We start from the raw sequence: 21,937 nt of genomic DNA, 5'->3' as shown, positions 1-21,937 counted from the left end.
TAAATCCCCGAGTGTTTCTAATGATAGGTGTCGGTAAGACTAAATCCCCGAGTGTTTCTAACGTTAGGTGTCAGTAAGACTAAATCCCCGAGTGTTTCTAACGGTAGGTGTCGGTAAGACTAAATATCCGAGTGTTTCTAACGATAGGTGTCGGTAAGACTAAATATCCGAGTGTTTCTAACGATAGGTGTCGGTAAGACTAAATCCCCGAGTGTTTCTAACGATAGGTGTCGGTAAGACTAAATCCCCGAGTGTTTCTAACGATAGGTGTCGGTAAGACTAAATCCCCGAGTGTTTCTAGCGTTAGGTGTCGGTAAGACTAAATCCCCGAGTGTTTCTAACGATAGGTGTCGGTAAGACTAAATCCCCGAGTGTTTCTAACGATAGGTGTCAGTAAGACTAAATCCCCGAGTGTTTCTAACGATAGGTGTCAGTAAGACTAAATCCCCGAGTGTTTCTAACGTTATGTGTCGGTAAGACTAAATCCCCGAGTGCTTCTAACGATAGGTGTCGGTAAGACTAAATCCCGAGTGTTTCTAACGGTAGGTGTCGGTAAGACTAAATCCCCGAGTGTTTCTAACGATAGGTGTCGGTAAGACTAAATCCCCGAGTGTTTCTAACGGTAGGTGTCGGTAAGTTTACATTATATGTTCGGTCAGTCTACAGATTCGGCCTTGCAGTAAAAATTAGAATTAGTATTACAATCATATCTAGATTTAACCGAATGGCCGAGTTAGTGAATTCTTGTTTACCATCATTTTCGTTGTTATCGTGTGTCGTTATTGGGGTTGTTTCTAAAAGATCTGCATCCTTCTGGTCCTGACTTTCAATAATTTCTGGATCGTCGAGATCTGTGACGTCAACTTCCGCTCGTGGAGCTATAAACTGTTCCACTTCCGCCCTCGGCGCAATGAGTTGTTCCTGGCAGTCCAGACATTCTGGCTGGGTGTCATCACCGATGCCGTTGACCTGTTGACTTTTGTCAATAACAACATTACTTACACCAGAAGGAGGAGGTGTCTGTTCGTCTTTATCCCGGATCTGGAAAAAAAGGAAATGTTATTGAATAGATAGTGACCGAACCTATATTAAATCATGGCATTTATATGTAAATTAGATGATCCCGATTTAATACGGTATGTTTGACCTTTTACTACTTTCTTCATCTGCATGTGAACAAAACAACCTGATACCATCATGGCTTTAATCTTCCAATCTTTCGGTGATAAATCACACCAAATAAGTTTGTCATCCGAAAACAATGATATGTTTGCCTCCAAGGAAATCGACTTTTTATCCGATTGGGTCAATTATCTCGCCATTATCGCCCACGTTCGTGTGAGGGAAATCCAAATAATCAAACAACTTGGTCACTGATTGGATGGCGGGGAAGGCATGATTAAATCTTTGGTTGGGTCTGAATGTATCAGTGTTTAAGCTTTTCAAGGTTCGCACGATGATATCGTCCATCTCGTGGTCAATGATAGCAGATTTTCGATAATTGTTACTGTCACATTTGACGTGTAAACACGCAGTTCTATGGAAACAGTGTATATAACTCGTCATTCCGAACCTCAATGTGGTGTTCATGGAACACCAGAATCGGCAGAACTGAAATGACAGGAAAACTATTCAAACGTTTTTTGTTGTTTTTTCTTCTTCTTTCGTGATTGGGAAAAAAATCCACAAACAGGTGGTATCAAACCATATGGTTACTATAAACATAATCATGATTTTTTTCTGACCATATGGTTACTATAAACATAATCATGATTTATTTCTGACCATATGGTTACTATGAAAATAATCATGATTTATTTCTTACCTTATGGTTACTATAAACATAATCATGATTTATTTCTGACCATATGGTTACTATAAAAATAATCATGATTTATTTCTTACCTTATGGTTACTATAAACATAATCATGATTTATTTCTTACCTTATGGTTACTATAAAAATAATCATGATTTATTTCTTACCTTATGGTTACTATAAAAATAATCATGATTTATTTCTGACCATATGGTTACTATAAAAATAATCATGATTTATTTCTTACCTTATGGTTACTATAAACATAATCATGATTTATTTCTGACCATATGGTTACTATAAAAATAATCATGATTTATTTCTTACCTTATGGTTACTATAAACATAATCATGATTTATTTCTTACCTTATGGTTACTATAAAAATAATCATGATTTATTTCTTACCTTATGGTTACTATAAAAATAATCATGATTTTATTTCTGACCATATGGTTACTATAAAAATAATCATGATTTATTTCTGACCATATGGTTACTATAAAAATAATCATGATTTATTTCTGACCATATGGGTACTATAAAAATAATCATGATTTATTTCTGACCATATGGTTACTATAAAAATAATCATGATTTATATCTGACCATATGGTTACTATAAAAATAATCATGATTTATTTCTGACCATATGGTTACTATAAAAATAATCATGATTTATTTCTGACCATATGGGTACTATAAAAATAATCATGATATTATATCTAAGCTGAAAATTGTAAATTTGTAAAAAGCAAAAAGGGATACAATGTTTTCCTAATAAAAAATCTGTTTGCTAAATTCCCTTCAAATCTAACTATCGATTTGATTCAATTATCAGAGAAAATTGCAGACCGCATTAGTGCAAACCCCTCAAGGAATAATTGAATACGCTATGAGGACATTTCCTGACCCCAATCTTCCTTTTTAACGACGTTTTAGGCTCGACAACGTCTTCAATATGTACGTGATGTGGAGCCAGAGATATTCCTACAAACGAGTATAATATTGATGGTCTAGATATTCAGTGTCGGTACACACCGATTCCATTCTAGCTGGATTGAATCTCAACAATGGAGAATGATTAAACTTCTATCGTTTAGATTTTATGAAATGGGAGAGGACTCAGAATGAATGAGTTTCAAATCCAATAAATCGTGAATGAAAGTGTTCATTTTCAGCTATTTTATGAGCAATCAAGAACAGACCTAGCTTTCAGCAAACCACAGTTACATCGAGTAAGGCTAACAACCACAGTTATACTGAGTAAGGCTAACAACCACAGTTATACCGAGTACGGCTAACAACCACAGTTATACCGAGTAAGGCTAACAACCACAGTTATACCGAGTAAGGCTTACAACCATAGTTATACCAAGTAAGACTAACAACCACAGTTATACCGAGTAAGGCTAACAACCACAGTTATACCGAGTAAGGCTAACAACCACAGTTATACCGAGTAAGACTAACAACCACAGTTATATCGAGTAAGGCTAACAGCCATAGTTATACCGAGTAAGGCTAACAACCACAGTTATACCGAGTAAGGCTAACAACAACATTTATACCGAGTAAGGCTAACAACCACAGTAATACCGAGTAAGGCTAACAACCACAGTTATACCGAGTAAGGCTAACAACCATAGTTATACCGAGTAAGACTAACAACCACAGTTATACCGAGTAAGGCTAACAACCACAGTTATACCGAGTAAGACTAACAACCACAGTTATACCGAGTAAGACTAACAACCACAGTTATACCGAGTAAGACTAACAACCACAGTTATACCGAGTAAGGCTAACAACCACAGTTATACCGAGTAAGGCTAACAACCACAGTTATACCGAGTAAGACTAACAACCACAGTTATACCGAGTAAGGCTAACAACCACAGTTATACCGAGTAAGACTAACAACCACAGTTATACCGAGTAAGGCTAACAACCACAGTTATACCGAGTAAGACTAACAACCACAGTTATACCGAGTAAGGCTAACAACCACAGTTATACCGAGTAAGGCTAACAACCATAGTTATACCGAGTAAGACTAACAACCACAGTTATACCGAGTAAGGCTAACAACCACAGTTATACCGAGTAAGGCTAACAACCACAGTTATACCGAGTAAGGCTAACAACCACAGTTATACCCAGTAAGGCCAACAACAACAGTTATACCGAGTAAGACTAACAACCACAGTTATACCGAGTAAGGCTAACAACCACAGTTATACCGAGTAAGACTAACAACTACAGTTATACCGAGTAAGGCTAACAACAACATTTATACCGAGTAAGGCTAACAACCACAGTAATACCGAGTAAGGCTAACAACCACAGTTATACCGAGTAAGGCTAACAACCACAGTTATACCGAGTAAGACTAACAACCACAGTTATACCGAGTAAGGCTAACAACCACAGTTATACCGAGCTCGAGTAAGGCTAACAACCACAGTTATACTGAGTAAGGCCAACAACCACAGTTATACCGAGTAAGGCTAACAACCACAGTTATACCGAGTAAGACTAACAACCACAGTTATACCGAGTAAGGCTAACAACCACAGTTATACCGAGTAAGGCTACCAACCATAGTTATACCGAGTAAGGCTAACAACCACAGTCATACCGAGTAAGGCTAACAACCACAGTTATACCGAGTAAGGCTAACAACCACAGTTATACCGAGTAAGGCTAACAACCACAGTTATACCGAGTAAGGCTAACAACCACAGTTATACCGAGTAAGACTAACAACCACAGTTATATCGAGTAAGGCTAACAACCATAGTTATACCGAGTAAGACTAACAACCACAGTTATACCGAGTAAGGCTAACAACCACAGTTATACCGAGTAAGGCTAACAACCACAGTTATACCGAGTAAGGCTAACAACCACAGTTATACCCAGTAAGGCCAACAACCACGGTTATACCCAGTAAGACTAACAACCACAGTTATACCGAGTAAGGCTAACAACCACAGTTATACCGAGTAAGACTAACAACAACATTTATACCGAGTAAGGCTAACAACCACAGTAATACCGAGTAAGGCTAACAACCACAGTTATACCGAGTAAGGCTAACAACCATAGTTATACCGAGTAAAACTAACAACCACAGTTATACCGAGTAAGGCTAACAACCACAGTTATACCGAGTAAGACTAACAACCACAGTTATACCGAGTAAGACTAACAACCACAGTTATACCGAGTAAGGCTAACAACCATAGTTATACCGAGTAAGGCTAACAACCACAGTTATACCGAGTAAGGCTAACAACCACAGTTATACCGAGTAAGGCTAACAACCACAGTCATACCGAGTAAGGCTAACAACCACAGTTATACCGAGTAAGGCTAACAACCACAGTTATACCGAGTAAGGCTAACAACCACAGTTATACCGAGTAAGGCTAACAACCATAGTTATACCGAGTAAGACTAACAACCACAGTTATACCGAGTAAGGCTAACAACCACAGTTCTACTGAGTAAGGCTAACAACCACAGTTATACCGAGTAAGGCTAACAACCACAGTTATACCCAGTAAGGCCAACAACCACAGTTATACCGAGTAAGACTAACAACCACAGTTATACCGAGTAAGGCTAACAACCACAGTTATACCGAGTAAGACTAACAACTACAGTTATACCGAGTAAGGCTAACAACAACATTTATACCGAGTAAGGCTAACAACCACAGTAATACCGAGTAAGGCTAACAACCACAGTTATACCGAGTAAGGCTAACAACCACAGTTATACCGAGTAAGACTAACAACCACAGTTATACCGAGTAAGGCTAACAACCACAGTTATACCGAGCTCGAGTAAGGCTAACAACCACAGTTATACTGAGTAAGGCCAACAACCACAGTTATACCGAGTAAGGCTAACAACCACAGTTATACCGAGTAAGACTAACAACCACAGTTATACCGAGTAAGGCTAACAACCACAGTTATACCGAGTAAGGCTACCAACCATAGTTATACCGAGTAAGGCTAACAACCACAGTCATACCGAGTAAGGCTAACAACCACAGTTATACCGAGTAAGGCTAACAACCACAGTTATACCGAGTAACAACCACAGTTATACCGAGTAAGGCTGACAACCACAGTTATACCGAGTAAGACTAACAACCACAGTTATACCGAGTAAGACTAACAACCACAGTTTTACCGAGTAAGGCTAACAACCACAGTTATACCGAGTAAGGCTAACAACCACAGTTATACCGAGTAAGGCTGACAACCATAGTTATACCGAGTATAATGATTTAGGTAAATGATAAACATTATATCCCAAGGTAAGGTTGACAGCCATGTTAATTTCCCATAGGGGTCGGCCTAAAGAATGTTTTACAGTTAGAGACCACCCACCGATACATTGCTTTGTGCTATCAAAGTTGGTCCCATTGGCTATGCAATTAACCCAATGCTCGTTTTACTTTTAAAAAATGCATAGCAATATTTGTTAATCAATTTTAATTACTTTGCATAAAACTCCTAATTACTATTTTAGCATAACTCATTTTATAGTGTTTAGAGACGTTTTTAGCACTGCGAATGGACTGCAATAGGAAGTTGTATTTTTGACCTTCAGAAAACTTCACTTAATGTAAAAAGATCGTGTTATTTCTCGAAATCCATCACAATTTTATCTCTTATTCCTGATGTATTCAAAATGGTATGCTTCTTGCTTTGTATATATGACATCTAACATGTTTTTATTAACATGTTTATGCTTATTATTTCTTTTAAAAAAATTGAAGAATTGATATCGTAGCATTTCCCCACGTGTTTATCACGCTAAGAAACATACGAGTCAAATAAGTCTCTCTCTACCACCCCGTAATTTGTACAAAAATGTGTCAAAGTGTGACGAGATCGATTATTTTACTCTGTAAACAACACGCTATACATCAAAAAAGACCTCAGACAGTTTATATAAGACTTATAGCGTAAACCTTTGTCATCTTACAATCATTTATATCCTTCTGGCTGTATTACAACCCCAACCAAACGGGAGCCTATAGAGACATTTACATTCTATACACAACTGATGTTGAAATATCCGCTAATGCCTGTCATTAAAACTCCATCACGTGTATACACAAAACTTCTTACCTCTTCTTCCGTGGCGTCCCCGTTGCACAGATGACCGGAAGTGGTCAAGTCTCGTGATTCATCACTTCCTTCCTCCATTTTGTTTATATTCCCTTCACCGTCCTCGACCTTTTGACGCGCATACCTGATAATATCCTGCACAAATGCCGATATCGTCTGCTCCGTCCCGTTCAGGCTGGTAACAGCCATTGTTGTTGTTGTGAAGTAGAATAGCTTGAACTGCACTTGGAGGTAATTATTCACGGGTGACGAACCCTAGCGCGCGATCACACACACACAGCTGCACTGGTGTTAAATCCAGCAACAAGACGCACGCCTTTACGAGTTTTTGTACAACTTGTTACAAAACGTAGTGTAATAATCATTCCAAGCATGTACACCGTATGTGTTACTTCAATATCGAGTTATAAATCCCGGTAATATTATACCCATGTATATGTATCCTTTTTCTCTCCCTTCACTGAAATACCAGCTGCTATGTTGTTCGATATCGACACAAAATACTTTCCAGCAGCCGTATCATTCAGCAAAAACCTTAATATGCACTTAACACAGTCTACTCCCGCTGTATAATATTTCAATTATGCACTGTATATGATGTGTAAAGATATTTATGTATAAACTCGTCAGTTTTCCTTTTCAGTGCCCATTCAAATCCCTCTTGGCGCCGAAATGTTAAAATGAAAATGCCTTTCTAAATAAACTGATAATACGATATATTTGCTCATATACTACTCCATCTTCTCTGTACACTCTGCCGATCTCTCAATATGCCTGGTCTGTATAGCTGTAGCTAAATCCGCCGATTCAGGTCAAACCAGCACACTGCACATCGCCTTCGGTGTAAATACTAGCAGAGGATGACGTACGATAAGAATCCGTGGACGAAATACGACGATCATGGTAACTGAAAAGGACAGACAGAAAGTATTAAGTATGGTGGACGGATAATACAGCACAGATAAAAATATAGTCATTAGAGCCGACAGATGACATCAACAGTTAGATGATGAAGTCCGAGCAGTGACGTCTCTGAAACGGCAAGTGTAAATTGGATGAACACGTGAAAACAGGCCGTGCACGTCTGTTAATAAAACCTGAACATGTTAGAGGGGTTTACATTACAATATACAAACACAATGGAACCATGGTTATACAAGCTTTTTATCCACTAACCAACATCGCTTTAAAATTAGGAGCGATTTTGTCGGTGTAATCATGCTGAATACTGGAATAGTCACGGCGCACGAGTAAAAACACCGAAACCCTGCTCAGTTGTAAATATTGTTTCAAACTTCCCACAGTCGTCCGAATTTTTTATTCAAGGACGTGCCAGTGTAACACTGAAACATTCCAGAGACCTTTTAGACTAGTAGGCCATTTCTACATTTTACAAACGTACATGTAGATTTGTTTTATACTGCATCCCAATGTTTAATGATATATACATGTACCTGTCAAACTGAATCCGGAATCTGACGTCGTCAAACAACTGTCGTGAATGATGCCACGGTGATTATGATGGAAACAAAATAAAGGATAGTCACAGGAAGTAATACATAATGACGCGCATGTGTAATACGCGCGGGGAATAACCTGTTATCGTCATCCCATAAACCTATGACGTTATCAATTATTGTAGTGATTAAAAACATGGTGTTACCACTTGTTGTCATGGGAACTACAAGATAACGGTATGTTTATTTTTCTTTTAGGTCTATATATAATGTAGGATTAAGACTGTATTGATGACATTTATATAAAACTTAACTATCAATATTAGCCACGATGGACAAGTTAATAACGTAAACAGAATTCTTAGCCAGTAAAAGTCTTCTTTGTTTTTTTTTTACAAATTTGTTTGCATTTTTTATTTAGAAATATTCACATAGTTTTTATGTTCTTAATCAATCTACATAATATGCCGTATTGTTTAGATTTGAGAAAACAATCTTATATTCTCATCACATACTTAGTTAGATATCACTTGGCGTAGTGGTGACAGCAGCAGGTAATTCTGGTTAGGCCTGCCGTAAATCGAGAGTTCGTGGCCAGTCAGGGCACGAGTTAAAAATAGCTTCATAATAATATCTCAATATCACCAAATATAGACTTCATTTCATCTATATATAAAATATTCCTCGGTTACCAATATTTAAGTATGATTGAGTTACTAAAAATAAAGTATTTCCTTTTGAAATAAACCTGAAGTCACGTATTTGTCCTCTTGGAATAGAGTTCAAATGAAGAACCACGTGAAGGCTGAAAGCTGCCAGTTTGAAAATAGGTTAGTTACTGGTACTGAGTGTATATGGATATATGCTGTTCATTTTATTAAGTTTAGGTTTGTCGGTTTTAATTTTGAATTGAAACACTGTCCATGTCGAGGTGAGAGTGTTGAATATTGCGTCTATATATCCACGTGTAATAATCTCATTGCTATTCAGTAAAGTAAGTTCTCTACAAACATAAGGATTTTATTGGATACAACCTTACGTGTATAAATATACTTATACTCTCATCATGTTAGAGATTACAAATGTCAACAAACTGCAGGAAATTTGATAATGGCACCAGGCATTATCGACGATCGAAGAAAACCGTAACTTCAATTTATACCTGATGGCATGAGATCAACTTATCAACATAAATACTATTGAAATGTACCGAGAAGATTAAAAACCACACGTTGTCATGTCTATTGCTTCATCGACGACATTTGTCATGTAAATCGAGTTTACATAGCAAAAGTTGTCAGCCCCACGGAAAAATGATGATAGATGGGAAAATATCTGCAGCCGACAGTATATTTGATATGTGAATATTAGTAAAATTAGAAATATATAGCATGCAATGCAATATAGTGCAGTAAAGAAGGAGATGTTTTGTACGGAGTGTAAGGAAACAGATTGATCGCTGTCGACATCTTTGTTGTAGTGATGGCCATGCTCGACATCATTTTTCTACCTTTTCCTTGTTCCCCGAGCCAAGTTTATGATTACTTTCATACACAACACGGCGCGGCGAGGCGCGCTTTCAATCACTTACGTATAGAAATTGATATTTCTGATGCACGGTGCTATCGCTCACACAAAGCTTGTACACGCTGACAACACGTATCGGTTGTTAATGATATATCGACACAGAATACGATCTCCTTGTTCCAGTAAAGCGTTTTAAGGATTATTGAGTCTTCGTTACACGTGCATTTGCCGTCTTTTCGGTTCGTCACTTCCATGTTGTGCATGGGACATGCTAAAATATGTCGTCGACGTAACAGAAGACGGGTTTCTCTCAGGAACACACGATATTAATAGTATTTGGTTTACATTTTTCCACATTTTATCGAGTTTTAATTAGAATGACAACTTCTTGTACATGTCGGTATTCTTTTCTATTAGTTCTAGAACACCACAAAATGGAACTCTTCATCGAGGGAGGTTATAAAAACCCCATAAATGTCAACAATCCGCTGTCTATATGATACTGGAAATCTTATTTGTAAACATAAAATAACGACACACTAGGACTACAAATATCCCGAAACATAACAGTGCTGATAAAGTTTTCTTCTCATGAAAAGCTTAGTTTAACTTGCAGAGTTGCCAAATGATACGTCGGTTCACAGAACTTATAAATAACCTTTTATTAAAATGTCATACGGTCGTGTATTGAAACTAGTGGTTATACATGTATCAGTGGTTATATGACGACAGCAAATCATATTATTTCCATCTTACATATTTAAAAAAAAAATCGATAAAAAAGAAGCAAAGATATAATGCAGCCAAGCGCATGCTCCGAACTACCTATTGATAAACATACATGTAAGAAACTAATCAAATTGTCGCGTTAAAATATATACTCGACAAAGTACAAACATTCACAGTATATGTATATAAAATATATACTCGACAAAGAACAAACATTCACAGGATATGTATATAAAATATATACTCGACAAAGTACAAACATTCACAGTATATGTATATAAAATATATACTCGACAAAGTACAAACATTCACAGTATATGTATATAAAATATATACTCGACAAAGTATAAACATTCACAGTATATGTATATAAAATATATACTCGACAAAGAACAAACATTCACAGGATATGTATATAAAACATGTACTAGACAAAGTATAAACATTCACAGTATATGTATATAAAATATATACTCGACAAAGTACAAACATTCACAGTATATGTATATAAAATATATACTCGACAAAGTACAAACATTAACAGTACATGTGTAAAAAATATAAACTCGACAAAGTACAAACATTAACAGTATATGTATATAAAATATATACTCGACAAAGAACAAAAATTCACAGTATATGTATATAAAACATGTACTAGACAACGTACAAACATTCACATGCAGGATATGTATATAAAATATATACTAGACAAAGTACAAAAATTCACAGTATATGTATATAAAATATATACTCGACAAAGTACAAACATTAACAGTATATGTATATAAAATATATACTCGACAAAGTACAAACATTCACAGGATATGTATATAAAATATATACTAGACAAAGTACAAACATTCATGTCTTTAACCTTCCGGTCCAGAACACTTTATGTATGGACACTGTGTTTTAATATTAGATAGGTTGCGACAGTTAGAGATTATCGACATCAATAAATAAACAAGTATATACAGGCTTGGAAAAGTACCAGAAATACGACCATGTGTTTCGGGGGGATAAGCGTCTTCTACATCATGTAAATATGACAGAAACACAAGCGACGAAGGATGTTTGACACGCGCCACGGTCCTACTTCGACCTCATGATCTACGACATTACAAGTGGTTAGCCAATGATCTACGACATTACAAGTGGTTAGCCAATGATCTACGACATTACAAGTGGTTAGCCAATGATCTACGACATTACAAGTGGTTAGCCAATGATCTACGACATTACAAGAGGTTAGCCAATGATCTACGACATTACAAGTGGTTAGCCAATGATCTACGACATTACAAGTGGTTAGCCAATGATCTACGACATTAAAAGTGGTTAGCCAATGATCTACGACATTACAAGTGGTTAGCCAATGATCTACGACATTAAAAGTGGTTAGCCAATGATCTACGACATTAAAAGTGGTTAGCCAATGATCTACGACATTAAAAGTGGTTAGCCAATGATCTACGACATTAAAGGTGGTTAGCCAATGATCTAGGACATTACAAGTGGTTAGCCAATGATCTACGACATTACAAGTGGTTAGCCAATGATCTACGACATTAAAAGTGGTTAGCCAATGATCTACGACATTAAAGGTGGTTAGCCAATGATCTACGACATTAAAAGTGGTTAGCCAATGATTTACGACATTAAAAGTGGTTAGCCAATGATCTACGACATTAAAAGTGGTTAGCCAATGATCTACGACATTACAAGTGGTTAGCCAATGATCTACGACATTACAAGTGGTTAGCCAATGATCTACGACATTGAAAGTGGTTAGCCAATGATCTACGACATTAAAGGTGGTTAGCCAATGATCTACGACATTAAAGGTGGTTAGCCAATGATCTACGACATTACAAGTGGTTAGCCAATGATCTACGACATTACAAGTGGTTAGCCAATGATCTACGACATTAAAGGTGGTTAGCCAATGATCTACGACATTACAAGTGGTTAGCCAATGATCTACGACATTACAAGTGGTTAGCCAATGATCTACGACATTAAACGTGGTTAGCCAATGATCTACAACATTACAAGTGGTTAGCCAATGATCTACGACATTACAAGTGGTTAGCCAATGATCTACGACATTAAACGTGGTTAGCCAATGATCTACGACATTACAAGTGGTTAGCCAATGATCTACGACATTACAAGTGGTTAGCCAATGATCTACGCCATTACAAGTGGTTAGCCAATGATCTACGACATTACAAGTGGTTAGCCAATGATCTACGACATTACAAGTGGTTAGCCAATGATCTACGACATTAAAGGTGGTTAGCCAATGATCTACGACATTACAAGTGGTTAGCCAATGATCTACGACATTACAAGTGGTTAGCCAATGATCTACGACATTACAAGTGGTTAGCCAATGATCTACGACATTACAAGTGGTTAGCCAATGATCTACGACATTACAAGTGGTTAGCCAATGATCTACGACATTACAAGTGGTTAGCCAATGATCTACGACATTACAAGTGGTTAGCCAATGATCTACGACATTACAAGTGGTTAGCCAATGATCTACGACATTACAAGTGGTTAGCCAATGATCTACGACATTACAAGTGGTTAGCCAATGAACTACGACATTACAAGTGGTTAGCCAATGAACTACGACATAACAGGTGGTTAGCCAAAACATACCTACAGCTGCTTGCCTGTCACAACAACCTCCTGGAATGATGTATCAATTTCCTAGTGTTGACAAACACTGACACGGTCACACTGACAAATCGACTGTCAGATGAGACGAACACCTGCATAGCCTTGTAAATATACTCAACAATTATAGGAATACTACAAATAGTGTATATTAGACCCCGTGACATTGTACAGATATTATATATTAGACCCCGTGACATTGTACAGATATTATATATTAGACCCCGTGACATTGTACAGATATTATATATTAGACCCCGTGACATTGTACAGATATTATATATTAGACCCCGTGACATTGTACAGATATTATATATTAGACCCCGTGACATTGTACAGATATTATATATTAGACCTCGTGAAATTGTACAGATATTATATATTAGACCTCGTGAAATTGTAAAGATATTATATATTAGACCTCGTGAAATTGTAGATATTATATATTAGACCTCGTGAAATTGTACAGATATTATATATTAGACCCCGTGAAATTGTACAGATATTATATATTAGACCCCGTGAAATTGTACAGATATTATATATTAGACCCCGTGAAATTGTACAGATATTATATATTAGACCCCGTGAAATTGTTGATATCATATATTTGACCCCTTAAATTGTACAGATATTATATACATGTGTTAGACCCCGTGAAATTGTACAGATATTATATATTAGACCTCGTGAAATTGTACAGATATTATATATTAGACCCCGTGAAATTGTACAGATATTATATATTAGACCCCGTGAAATTGTACAGATATTATATATTAGACCCCGTGAAATTGTACAGATATTATATATTAGACCTCGTGAAATTGTACAGATATTATATATTAGACCCCGTGAAATTGTTGATATCATATATTTGACCCCTTAAATTGTACAGATATTATATACATGTGTTAGACCCCGTGAAATTGTACAGATATTATATATTAGACCCCCGTGAAATTGTACAGATATCATATATTTGAACCCGGTATTCAAGTATAACAATAGATATATACACAGGTATAACAATAGACTAATACACAGGTATAACAATAGATATATACACAGGTATAACAATAGACAAATACACAGGTATAACAATAGACAAATACACAGGTATAAAAAAATAGACTAATACACAGGTATAACAATAGACAAATACACAGGTATAACAATACACAAATACACAGGTATAACAATAGACAAATACACAGGTACAATTGTTGTATAACAATAGACTAATACACAGAAATAACAATAGACAAATACACAGGTATAACAATATACTAATACACAGGTATAACAATATATATATACACAGGTATAACACTAGACTAATACACAGGTATAACAATAGACAAATACACAGGTATAACAATAGACTAATACACAGGTATAACAATAGACTAACAACAGGTATAACAATAGACTAATACACAGATATAACAATAGACAAATACACAGGTATAACAATAGACAAATACACAGGTATAACAATAGACAAATACACAGGTATAGCAATAGACTAATACACAGGTATAACAATAGACAAACACACAGGTATAACAATACACAAATACACGGAAATAATAGATTACCAATCAATCAATGACGAAATATATGTTTCAGAAATGATAGGAAACAAGGAAGTTGGTAATGTATATTGATATATATTAGTAGTTATTACGCAAGACATCATATAACATCGTATATCTGTATCTATATCAAACCATCAGATTCCCCGTCCTACAATAATCGTACAACTATGATAGGGAGTTTTAACAATACCAAACCTTTCATATACCCCGCCTTTGATATCGTACATCTTTGATAGGGAGTTATTATACATATGTATATGTCTATAGTAAATGTACGGCTACACAGCATAAGTAATGAAACTAACACCGTTCTTTATGGACAAAGGGAAAAGGAATTATATTACATTGTTTCCATTGTTACTCTCCGTGCTACTCACGTGACGATAACATGGTAAGATGATGATACTGTGTTATTTCACCAACACCTAGATTATATCACGCTTTGTATAGTTACACCTCTCCACAGATTTATAAACATTCTCAATTAATCCTCCACAACTGCGTGTTGAGCGGTCTCCATGGGGTACATCATTTCACAGTTATACAATAAACGTTTCCTCTTTTATAGTCCAAAAAGATGGAAATAAACTTCCACACAGAATGGGGTATATGTTTCACCGCCTCCAGCCACATAAAAACTCACCTCTGCCTATAAATCCCACGATTTTTCACCTTGATATGTGACTTCATTAACACAAAGAAATATTAGTTAAACATCATACCATATCTGATCGAAACAGCCTTTTCCGGGTTCACATGGCCATACTCCAGGCCAGAGATTTGACAGATTACACGAACAAAGAGCGCCTTCTCTGAGAGAGAACTCTGTACATGTCTGATAGCAGTGCGCACTGTGATATCGGAATTTCCTTTCACAGTAAAAATGCGTGTGTAACATACAACGTCTTTATTAATAATACAACGCGTATGGTGCTCCTACTCAAGTCTCAAGGGAATTATCTAAATTGAAAATTTTCTATAATCATTTCACAATATATATTAAATGAGGTCGAGGCTTTCTTTACACACGGTATCACCACATACAAAATGATGTACCTGTATAGTACAATTTAATAATCTCCTTGAATTCTTTAATTTACATTATATTAATCATGAAGATCAAAGTCAATAATAAAAATAGGCTAAATTGAATATATAATTTCTGACAATTCACTATTTTTAATATAACAGAACTCGGTTTAATTAATTAAGTTAAACATATTGCAGACAGAAAATGATATTGTGTTCCGGAGATGTAACATGTTCTATCTTTGTTAACGATCTCGCCAGAGAGCTGATAATTCCATTAGTGCTATAACTAATTAAATAGAAACAGAAAAGGGTGTTGAAGGCATACTAAATTAATGTTGTAATGCCGGGGTTCAGGTTCCGTTCAGCAAGGGTATGTATCATTTTAGACGTGATGGCGTTAGTTTGATAATTAAATCCACATCTGACGTTAATTGAATATAAAAGTTAATAATGGTTTAGTTCTATAAATATAAACAACAAAAGAATACGTGTTTACACGAACACCGCCATTCATCAGTGTATTATCCTCAGACACGACGATACCCGTAACGAACGTTTTAACTTTAATGCTTAAACATTTAAAGTGCTGTACATACGAATAATGTAGCAAACCGGCGGTCCGACAACGACTGTCATTGTTAGTACAAGGTAACCGGCGGTCCCGACAACGACTAGTGTCATTGTTAGTACAAGGTAACCGGCGGTCCCGACAACCATTGTTAGGCTGTGCTGGTGTGAACAGGCATTTTATTTGATTATTTGATTTAAAATCCTTTCAACTGTTAACATGAAATTTATATCCTAGTAAAGTGTACTTGGTTTATAACAAAGTGCAATTGATAATTAGCGTTTACGGTCGGTAGAGTTTCCGGAAGTAATATTTCCGAGATTCTCAATAGATACTGACCTAGATTTTCATTGTGATGTCAATATCATTGAGCTGCGATGGTAGGGAGGTATTTCATACCATGTTTTACAATCTCATTAAAATGTTTTGTGGAACTGATATCCTTGTAAGCTGTACTTGGTTTATGACAGCGTAAAATTTATATTGGAAGTTTATGGTCGGTAGAGTTACATACCGGAAGTGTTATCATATTGGAGAGCTTTATAATTTTTTTCTAAGCATCTTTGACTTAGATTTTCAATGTAAATCATAAAAATAACCATTTACATTTTTTTTCGAAACTCAAAATATTCCAAAGTTTAACAAGTCATTTTTGTGAAAGTGAAAACGGTATTCACTTTGTAATAAAGTTTATGCATATAGATGCATTTACAAATCAATGAATGCAGTATCCATACGATTAGCTGTCAGAAATCCATCACAAGGTAACAAAGCGTGATTTCTGGTCCTTCAGTACAGTGTTAATAGCCATGTATTGAAGCATAGCAAGGAACGTTCGTCTGTTCAACATAATATCGTGAAATCATACAAACATTGACAGTTTCACTCACCTTATATCCTGTATATTCCAGTTATACAAAACATTGAATCATTTTCACGTATATTGTAGACTACATGTCATAAATACACCTGACCCTCACATTCCCATCATACACATGACGGTATATTTGTCAACAAATGTCCCCGATAGTAGATCAGCCTTCTCCGTAACTTTCCAATATACCTGTAACGTACAGCTGTATGTATGTTTATAGTGTTGTATCTGACGGACAAGGCGGCCAACACTGACCTTGTCTATACTAGCGAGAAGCAGTATAAATGAAAGTTTCCCGGTAGCCTTTCTTCCGCTCTAATAAACACGAAACCCAGTGAAGGGGTAGCAACGCTTATCTTTACACCCCAACGGGTAGACTTGCTATAGCCAAATAACAATATGCAAATTTCTGGTCTTATTCTTCTATCGTTTGTGGCTGTATTGATTTTCGTTGAAGTAACATTTCACATACCGTTTGTAAACAAGAAATTGGGCAGTCAGACTTAGCAATGCATACTTATATTATACATATAATGCTTGTATTTCATCAATGTTTTTTTTATTCAACAGTCTCGTTGGAGAGGGAAAATCACCAATAAGATAAGTCTTCAACACCACCACCACCACCAACCCCCCCTCCCCCTTTCGAAAAAAAAGAAATGTTAAGAATTCGAACGAAATTAATAAAAACAAACATAAAGCCGAGAAATACCGGTAGTATTGAGAGCTATATATCATGCAATGTTCAGGAAGCGATATTTTCCATGTAGGTTGTTTGGCCAAACTATCGTACTCTACATCCGTGTAATGTCTGTTTGTATTTCTAGAACAACACTAAACAACATAGTGTAGAGATGTTTTGTGTGGCCTCACACTTTTAACGTCGGCCACATTTACGTTAATTAGTCACATTGCCATCAAGCGTTTATCTGATCTTCACCGCCACCCCAAGTCAAGTAGAGGCTTTACGAGGCCGTGTCGGTTTCTTACACACTACGTTCAAGCAACGATACTCTATCCATGTACCGGTGATGGTTTTCACAAAGCCACATCATTTTTCCTTAACGTGTATGCACAAATTTTATACCAACAGAACAAACTTTTTTGGTGCAGACATATTTAGCTCTCAAATCTTCCCAAACAATCGACGTTATGTTAAATGTTTGCAATCAAGTTCATGTTTTCAGATAACTATTTGATGAACCCATTGTATCAGTAATTCAAGTCTACAAAAATGTCTCTTTAGAAATGAAATCATTTCATTGCATAGCAATTTCTCACGGTCGCTATCAATTTCCGGCAAAAGAGACCACCACGTGACTAACAAGTATTTTACGAATATACGAAAATACTAATTGGTTTCGTGGGTCCGATAGTGTCCACCTGAGTGTGCCTATATGGTAGGACGACTCCGGATCACATTAAATTGTTTATAACGACACCAATATACATACCTGCTTGACCTAGATCAGAAGGAATACATCCTATAAACAATAAATCCCACCAGTGATCAGAGCCGAGACAAAACACTACACCTTTGAAGCCCTCTCGAAGCCGAGACTAGTGTTGTGTGCGTGTCTGTTTCAAGTTTGATGCAATATCTGGTCTCTAGATCTTGACGCCGTCTTCTTGTGTATCGAGACTGCGATCAATAATGATATAAACACGTTATAATGTGTGTCGTACCTAGTGGTATACAGTCATATTGTGCATTACATGATGGTTTAGGTAATGGTGTATAAACCTTTTTGATGTTTTCACAGTTCCTACTGTTGCCTTCCGTTTTGTTTTTGTGTCTCTCCAGTTCCTGATGTTGTCTTTCCTATTGCTTTGATGTCTTACCAGTTCCTCTTGTTGTCATACCTTCTGTTTAGGAGTCTCTCGAGTTCCCTTTCGTTTTGTATTTTCACTTCATGATGTTGCCCTCCCTTTCGTTTTGTATATCCCGTTCCCGTCGTTGCCTTCCCTTTTGTTTTTTGGTGTCTCCTCAGTTCTTGTAGTTGTTTTCCTTTTTGTTTTGGTGTCTCGTCAGTTCATGTCGTTGCTTTCCCTTTTGTTTTGGTGTTGCGTCAGTTCCCGTCGTTGCCTACTCTTTTGTTTTGGTGTTGCGTCAGTTCCCGTCGTTGCCTTCCCTTTTGTTTTGGTGTCTCGTCAGTTCATGTCGTTGTCTTCCCTTTTGTTTTGGTGTCTCATAAGTTCCTGTCGTTGCCTTCCATTTTTGTCGTGGTGTCCTCTCGGCTGCCCTGCAGGTAGGGCGTAATATTTGTACCTGCTGCCCCCATTGCATGATCGTTAGAGGCGAATACATTTTGGATCTTATCTTTTCTCTTGATTATCAACTTTCTTCTTCCTAACGTCTTCCTTGACAATGCCTCACTTTTGGCCTTTAGTTGAGCGTTTCTCTGTAAGGAAGGCTTTTGGTCCTGTCCCCTGGCCGAGACATACCAGAGTCTTTAAAAATGATAGTTGCTACTCCTGCTTAGCGTTCAGCATATTAGGAGTGGGGCGACTGGTTCACCCGTTGTCAGTATAAATCGGCAAAAGTTCCGGCCTATCACAAGGAGGAGACTTAACACTAACATACCGCAGCTTCCCAAAACACACATACGCACTCACCACATGCACGTCGCCCGCACGAGAGACCGTCCTTACATGACCTTAGCTGTTGATAGGCCGTTAAACAATAATAAACCAAACCAAACCAAACCAAATGTCCCCTCAGTTCTTGCCGTTGCTTTCCCTTTTGTTTTGGTGTCTCGTCAGTTCCTGTCATTGCCTTACCGTTTGTTTTGGTGTCTCTCCTGTGTCTGGTGTTGCCTTACCGTCTGTTTTGGTGTCTCTCCTGTGTCTGGTGTTGCCTTACCGTCTGTTTTGGTATCTCTCCTGTGTCTGGTGTTGCCTTACCGTCTGTTTTGGTGTCTCCCCTGTGTCTGGTGTTGCCTTACCGTTTGTTTTGGTGTCTCTCCTGTGTCTGGTGTTGCCTTACCGTCTGTTTTGGTGTCTCCCCTGTGTCTGGTGTTGCCTTACCGTTTGTTTTGGTGTCTCTCCTGTGTCTGGTGATGCCTTCCATTTCGTTTTGTATCTCCACGGGTATGGCATTTCCTTTTGCTTTTCTGCTTCCTCGGCGGTTGGTGTTTATATTTGTCTTTGATTTTCTATTTTATCCCTTGTTGCTATCCTCTTTGCTTTGGTATCTTTCCAATATGTTCACGTTTATTCCGATTTTACTTAACATATCGTTGATACCTAAACCTTTTTTCCCGCCAACGTAAACAGAAATATACATCCAGTTGTCAAATACCGTGATGAAAAATTTATACTTTGCGCTTTCACATAAAACATTTTGAATACGTTTCATATGAACTGAATCCCTAGCTTGTTATTGATATTTTGTCGTCATGGCAACAATTACAAATTGTATATAACCTTTTACTTAAATTTTTCTATCATTACATAAAAGCAATAGCGCAAGCTGTATATTTGTAAGATACATGTACATGTATGCGTTATAATCTGCTCTGGGACACAGAAAACAATGCTCACTAGTTTCGTACTCGGTTAAAAAAAAATCCACAGAAATCGATATAAGGTTTCCAATGTTAAAGCATTTCAAAAAACACATTGTGGCTATGAATTATTCAGAACGTTTCGCACACTCATGTAAAATCACACCGCTGCTAGTTTCGAATTTCAGTAGGACTATTTCTATATCACACTGATGATAGTTTCGTATTCCAGCAGGACTATTTCTATCAAACTGGTGTTTCATTTATGTAGTTTCATTTCTTTAGATGAAACAATCAGATGTTATTTATATTTTGTGTGGCGCCTTTAGATTACGAGTAACCTACAGATGATAAATACGCTGAAGAAATAGTCCATGTAACTATTAACAAAAACAAGGTAGACCGTAGCCGCATCACTTACATATCACTCCGCGGAATGGGAAAATGCTCTACTACAAAATACCGCGGTTCTCAAAGTCCTGTGAGAACTTCTTTGACTATTATTCTATCTTATGTTGGAAATGACATCCAAATTCGTATACCGATGGGTCTGTATCATCGTGTTTTTGAGATAACGAAATTTACCGTAAATATCAACATCAAACACTGTCCAACATGTTCAAATTATCTAGGTCATCTTTATTGTGAAGATAGAATGATAATGAACAAATGTAAACATTGTGAAAAACATTGCGATGTTAAAATGTACTTTCTTTACAACAGGTAGCGGCTCATTGTATCAAATATATACACATCTAATACATTGATGTACTCTATCACTCTATCACCAGGAATCAATAGCTGGAAAATTCACGAATCTGGCCAGAAGGTAATGTATATCACATTAACGAGATTTAAATTTGCTGTGATGACGTATTTTCAAACTGGAATCCATTTTGCTCAAAATGTCATCTCCTCTTTGGTAAATGAGCTATTTAGTGCCTAACCATGTTTATCATTGGTGGGCGCCGTATGA

The 21,937-nt window shown here is 36.8% G+C and overlaps 1 protein-coding gene across 7 annotated transcripts in view; it reads right to left on the bottom strand.

Annotated features, from left to right (window-relative positions):
* LOC117334390 overlaps nucleotides 1–18,992 on the bottom strand; it is a 46,778-nt gene extending 27,786 nt beyond the window's left edge. For 5 of the 7 annotated variants that reach the window (XM_033893984.1, XM_033893988.1, XM_033893989.1 and 2 more), the window contains exons 1-3: nucleotides 17,472–17,767; nucleotides 6,974–7,880; nucleotides 753–1,041 (exon numbers count right to left, since the gene is read on the bottom strand). In XM_033893984.1, coding sequence (XP_033749875.1) covers nucleotides 753–1,041; nucleotides 6,974–7,162 — 478 coding nt within the window. In that variant the 5' untranslated portion in view covers nucleotides 7,163–7,880; nucleotides 17,472–17,767. Of the gene's footprint in view, nucleotides 1–752; nucleotides 1,042–6,973; nucleotides 7,881–15,703; nucleotides 15,801–17,471; nucleotides 17,768–18,909 lie in introns of those variants that run through there. The other 2 variants (XM_033893985.1, XM_033893986.1) reach the window with 2 other exon arrangements.
* Nucleotides 18,993–21,937: the final 2,945 nt, after the last annotated feature.

This window comes from Pecten maximus, chromosome 9 (assembly GCF_902652985.1).
Source record: "Pecten maximus chromosome 9, xPecMax1.1, whole genome shotgun sequence".
Classification (NCBI taxonomy): Eukaryota; Metazoa; Mollusca; class Bivalvia; order Pectinida; family Pectinidae; genus Pecten; species Pecten maximus.
Note: the sequence above shows the minus strand (reverse complement) of the source record. Positions and strands in the feature narration are given on the sequence as shown.